The sequence below is a fragment of the Nuphar pumila genome, chromosome 6 (assembly GCF_984573655.1).
Source record: "Nuphar pumila chromosome 6, dmNupPumi1.hap1.1, whole genome shotgun sequence".
Taxonomy (NCBI): domain Eukaryota; kingdom Viridiplantae; phylum Streptophyta; class Magnoliopsida; order Nymphaeales; family Nymphaeaceae; genus Nuphar; species Nuphar pumila.
Window position 1 is genome coordinate 33,321,985 of NC_143254.1, and position 5,812 is coordinate 33,327,796.

Sequence of the window (5,812 nt, forward strand, 5' to 3'; positions counted from 1 at the left end):
TAGACTCTTAATTCTTAACTACTTTGATTTTTTTTTTAAATTTTATTTTAGTGAGATAATTAAGTTTGATTTTTCAACATTTAATTCCAGCCATATAACTCGTGTGGACTCTTATAGAAATTTGGGCCGTCCTCTTTATTTATAGCTTTAAAAATGTTTAATTTAAAAGTTTTAATTATCTTTTATTTTTATTTTATTTAATTATTATTTTTTAATTTAAAACTAAAGGAGAATTTAATCCTTATGGGCTCTTGGATCCAAATGAGGATCCACATTGGATGTCCCCTATGAGGGTCCAAAATATATTCATTGGATCCAAATAACATTTTGAATTGGATCTAGACCAAATTGTACCCCAGATCTAACTTGGATTCAAATATCGATCTTGGATCCATAATCGTATTTCAAGATCCAAACTACACCAAACTCATAAAATCTTCATAATTTATCTTTTTCAATTATTTTTGAAATATTATTCATATCTTGAGATAAAGATTTATAAATAATCAAAATAAAAAAAATCAAGAAGATCACAAATTCAAGAATTTTAAGAAGATCAAGAAAATCAAGAATGCACAATTACAGTCATAATCACATCAATACTCCATCACATATTCATTTTAATTTATCAAAAAAATCTTGAGTTTTACATTTAAAGTCTGAAAACAAAATTTGGTTCTACCACTTGTCTGTCCTTTTTTACCTCTATATGTGAAATTCAATGTATTCTTCTCCTTAAAAAAGCATCATCCCTATACGCAAGCCAATGCTTAGGATAGGTCCCCGAGACATGGGTCTTAGCTTCAGAGTTTTATAATGTCGTCACAACGACATTAGGTAAGCGCGATCAATAGGGTTGAACATTGGGTTGGCCTGTTCAATTGCCCGGTTCTTAATGGGCTCGAGTTTGAAGAGAAGCGCGTGGCTCGGCCCATTAGCTCAACGGGCCAATGTGAAGCAGGCTGGACCCAATCTTAAAATGCATAAATGCTTGACAGAAATTATGAATTGATGAGAAAATAGCAAGTTCAACTAATTCTTATTATTGTAACTAATTAAGTAGTAATAATTAACAAATAGAAAATTTTCATGCAACTAATTAGGTAACTAATAATAGTTATCTAAGTTACTATGTAAGAGATAAATTTTAAAAAATTATATTATTAAAAAAATTAATAAATAACTCACACCCGAACCCGTTCGAGCCCAACCCACGTATATAATGGGCTGGGTTCATGGCCTGCTTGGCTCATCGAGCTGCCAGGCCGGTTGCCCAACCGTGTCCACCAGGTATGTGTCGGGGTGCAATTTCTTTGGGTTTAAAGTCCAAAAAAAAAAATTGCAAGTTTTTTTTTTCTGTAAACAGATTAAATCTGGTTCTATAGTGTCCTAATCTTTCAGTTTGGTACCTCTCACTTTTAGAGAGAGAGAGGGGGAAGGGGATTAGAGGGGTTTTGAAAATGGGTTTTGCGTAGATTGAAAAGGAGGGTCTTTGGGACCTCGCTTTCACATGCAAAGAAGCAAGGTTGACGCTCATTCTGAGGTCTCCCTCTCTCTCGTATAACAGAGACACTACTCTCTCACCGGCAATAACGCGTGACGTCTGCCGACTAACTTCTCTCTCTCTAAACTAGAGCGGAAAAGGTGGGGGTGGGAGGCAGAGATAAAAAGAAAAGGAAGAAAATCATCCTGTCAAAAACCCATCTTCCCCACCTAGAGTTTTAGGGTTAGGCTGTCCCTTCCCCATTTCTATAGCTCTGTTTTCATTTACGTAGGAAGAGAAAAGCAAAACCAGAAGAGAAAAAAAAGAAAGAGTGAGTTTTTTCACCCCTCTCCCTTTCCTCTCCTTTTGTATCGTGTACTGAGAAAGAAGAGGAGAGAGAAGAAAACATTTGCGTTTGAGTGCTTGGGTTTTTGTTCTCTTTTGGGCCTAAAGGAGTAGAGTGAGACAACTGAGGTTCTTCCTGGGATGGGTTTTCTTTATTGCTCTTCTTCCCCTTCATCTCTCTAGGGTGGTGATGTGCTAGGATTTCATGTTTTAGCATGGTCTTTGTGGTGACTTCTATGGTTTTGGTGGAGATGGGGTATCGTATTTTGAGGTGGCTGGTGATGGTGGTGGTGCTCCTGCTCTGTTCTTCGAGCGCGGCAATGGCTTCCGGCCGAAGCTGTGATACGAACGATTCACAGGCGTTGATGGAATTTGCCGGAAACCTAACGAACGGCCGGGTTTTGTCGACTTGGCTAGATGGGTCGGATTGCTGCGATTGGGATGGTATCTCTTGCGCCACTGCGGCGAATGCGAGCTCCAGCAAGGTGGTGAGGTTGGTGTTGAGTGGGAGAGGCCTCAGAGGGATACTTTCACCTTCATTGGGGCACTTAGTTCATCTGCGGTACCTCGATCTCTCTTCGAATTCGCTAGGAGGTGAAGCGCCGCCAGAGATGTCGAATTTGGTGGAGTTGGAGTTCCTTGATCTCAGTCACAATGAGCTGAGGGGTTCATTCTTCGACTCCGCCGGAAGTGGCCTGGCTTCCATCCGATGGATTAACATTTCCAGTAATCACTTCAATGATAGTCTTTTCGACTCAATCCCCACCTATCCGAAGCTCGTGAACTTCAATATCAGCAACAATTCTTTCAGTGGGCCGATTGCAACCGGCATTTGTAACCGATCAGCTGCTGTTCAGGTTCTTGATTTCTCGAATAATCGATTCGAAGGCAAGGTTTCAGAAGGCCTTAGCAACTGTGCTTCTCTGATCCGGTTGTTCATGGGCTCCAATTTGCTCGATGGTGAGCTCCCTGGTGATTTGTTTAGTTTGTCAGCGTTGGTGCAATTATCGATCCCCAGTAATAATCTTTCCGGTGGATTGAGCGAGAGAATTAGCAATCTTGTGAGACTTGAATCGTTGGTGGTCTTCTCTAACCGGTTCAATGGCTCCCTGCCAGATGTTTTGGGAAATCTTACCAGATTAGAGCAGTTCGTCGCGCACACTAATTTGTTCTCAGGTAGGTTGCCGCCTTCTCTCGGCCTCTGTTCTGCAATGCGGACACTTGACCTGCGGAACAATTCTCTCACTGGGGAGATTGATCTCGACTTCACAGGTATGGGCCAACTCAGATCCCTTGATCTGGCTACAAATAAATTTGTTGGTAGGATTCCAGCTAGCTTGTCAAATTGCAAAGAGTTGAAAACTTTGAGCATTGCTAGGAACAATTTACATGGTGAAGTTCCAGAGGGATTTGGAACACTTCAATCTCTTTCATCGCTCTCATTGTCAAACAATAGCTTCACAAACATCTCAAAAACGTTGCGGATACTGCAGAATTGCAGAAACCTAACTACACTCATCCTGACAAAGAATTTCAAAGGAGAGGCCTTCCCTGAGGATATAGATGGATTTGAGAAACTGACCATTTTCGCTGTTGGGAATTGTGGCCTTTATGGTCGGCTACCTGGATGGTTGCTTAAGTGCAGGAAATTACAGGTATTGGATCTATCTTGGAATGATTTCAGTGGAGACATTCCATCTTGGATTGGTGAATTCGAGAACCTGTTTTACTTAGATCTCTCAAACAATTCTCTTACAGGGGAAATACCCATAAGCTTGACACAACTTAAGAGCCTTGTTTCAACCAATTCATCGTCTGTATCCAGCACATATATGAATATCCCTCTCTATGTTAAGAGAAACCAAAGTGCCAATGGTATGCAATACAATCAGATATCAGGTTTCCCTCCAGCTATATATTTGAGCAACAATAGGCTCAATGGAACAATATGGCCTCAGTTTGGGCAGTTGAAAGGCCTCCATGTCTTTGATTTGAGCAGGAACAACATTTCTGGGACTATCCCTGACTCTATTTCAGATATGTACAACTTAGAAGTGCTGGATCTGTCTTTTAATGACCTTAATGGATCAATCCCCTTCTCCTTGAAAAAGCTTAGCTTCCTATCAAAATTCAGTGTTGCTAATAATCACTTGTGCGGACAAATTCCTAGCAGTGGGCAATTCTTCAGCTTCTCCAACTCAAGTTTTGAGGGCAATTGTTGTCTCTGCGATGGACCTTTTCCACCTTGTAATGTAACCAATCCCCCGGTAGTAGCATCCAGTCTGAACTTCCAAACTGGAAGAAAAACCATTCTGGGGATAACAATAAGTGTCGGGGTTGGAATTGCATTGGTTCTGGCTGTTGTCCTTTTCAACATGTCACGAAGTGAAGTAGTGATGAACCAGTGTGTGGAAGAAGAGGCTGAAATTGGTCATCCTCACATAATCTCCGACAGCTTAGGTGAAAAGTTGGTGCTTCTATTTCAAAATCCTGAAGGAAAGGAGCTAACCATCTATGACCTTCTCAAGGCTACCAACAATTTTGACCAAGCAAACATTATTGGATGTGGAGGATTTGGTCTTGTATATAAAGCAACGCTTCCGGATGGAACAAAAGCTGCAATCAAGAGGCTTTCAGGGGACTGTGGTCAGATGGAACGTGAGTTTCGGGCTGAAGTAGAAGCGCTCTCTAAAGCTCAGCACAAAAACCTTGTCTCTCTACGGGGTTATTGCAGGTATGGTAATGATAGGTTGCTGATATACTCCTACATGGAAAATGGAAGCTTGGATTATTGGTTGCATGAAAGGCTTGATGGAGGCTTGCAACTGGACTGGGAAACTCGTCTGCAGATAGCTCAAGGGGCAGCAGAGGGGTTGGCTTACTTGCACAAAGCATGTGTGCCGAATGTTGTCCATCGTGACGTGAAGTCGAGCAACATTCTCTTGAACGAAAAATTTGAAGCTCATTTGGCTGATTTCGGTCTATCAAGACTGCTAAGGCCATATGATACTCATGTCACAACAGATCTTGTGGGGACATTGGGATATATTCCTCCCGAGTACAGCCAGACCATGACGGCTACCTTTAAAGGTGATGTTTACAGTTTCGGTGTCGTTATCTTGGAGCTTCTTACTGGTAAAAGGCCTGTAGATGTGTGCAAATCAAAGGGCTGCCTCGACTTGGTATCATGGGTCCGCCAGATGAAGACGGAGACAAAAGATGCCGACATATTTGAGCCATTGATATGGAAGAGCACGAGAAAGAATTGCTAGCATTACTTGATATTGCTTGCAAATGCATAAGCATTGATCCCAAACAGAGACCGTCAATTGGGCAGGTCGTGTCATGGCTTAGAGCCGTTGGGAAGGAAGATGAACTGATCACATAAGTTGATTTCTACTTTGAGATGGTGATTGCATAAACAACTGCAATGGGGACATAATTTGAACAAGGTGTTCAGTGCTGAACTTGGAAGGGGTTGTCCCTTTTCAGAATGCGCATATGCATGTGTGATTGTAAATAATATGCCTTCGAGTCGCTTTATACAGGTCAAATGATTGTAATTGGTAACTTGTGAATGCTGAAGAGATAAAGCTTATCATGGTACCTGATGCTCATGATCCAATCACTATACTTCAAACTGCGGTCTGTTGATATCCAATTTTTATGTGTTGCTTTCAGTCAAATCTCCCTAAACTTGTAGATCCATCTATTCTCCAAGAAGGGTGTTTGCTAAAGGCTATAATGTCAGAGCTGTATCCCCTAAGTACACATTTTTACAATTCTCATCACGTGTGTCTGTACATTTGTGTGCTTGTGTGTGTGCACAGGTGCGTATGCAAAGAATCTTTGTGTATACTTTATTCCACTAAAAAATCAAGAGGCAAGGCAAGTTTGTAGTGGGCAGTAATGCCTGGGATTCGGCTTGCTTTGAGGATGTCTGCTGACTCTTGAAGTCATTGTGTATTGCTAATATTGGATCTT

At 41.3% G+C, this 5,812-nt stretch overlaps 1 protein-coding gene across 1 annotated transcript; it reads left to right on the forward strand.

Annotated features, from left to right (window-relative positions):
* Positions 1-2,079: 2,079 nt before the first annotated feature.
* On the forward strand, positions 2,080-5,434 carry PSKR2 (phytosylfokine-alpha receptor 2). The gene is given in 2 exon segments (XM_090009398.1): positions 2,080-5,080; positions 5,083-5,434. Coding segments are annotated over 2 exon segments (3,135 nt in total). The 3' UTR covers positions 5,217-5,434.
* Positions 5,435-5,812: the final 378 nt, after the last annotated feature.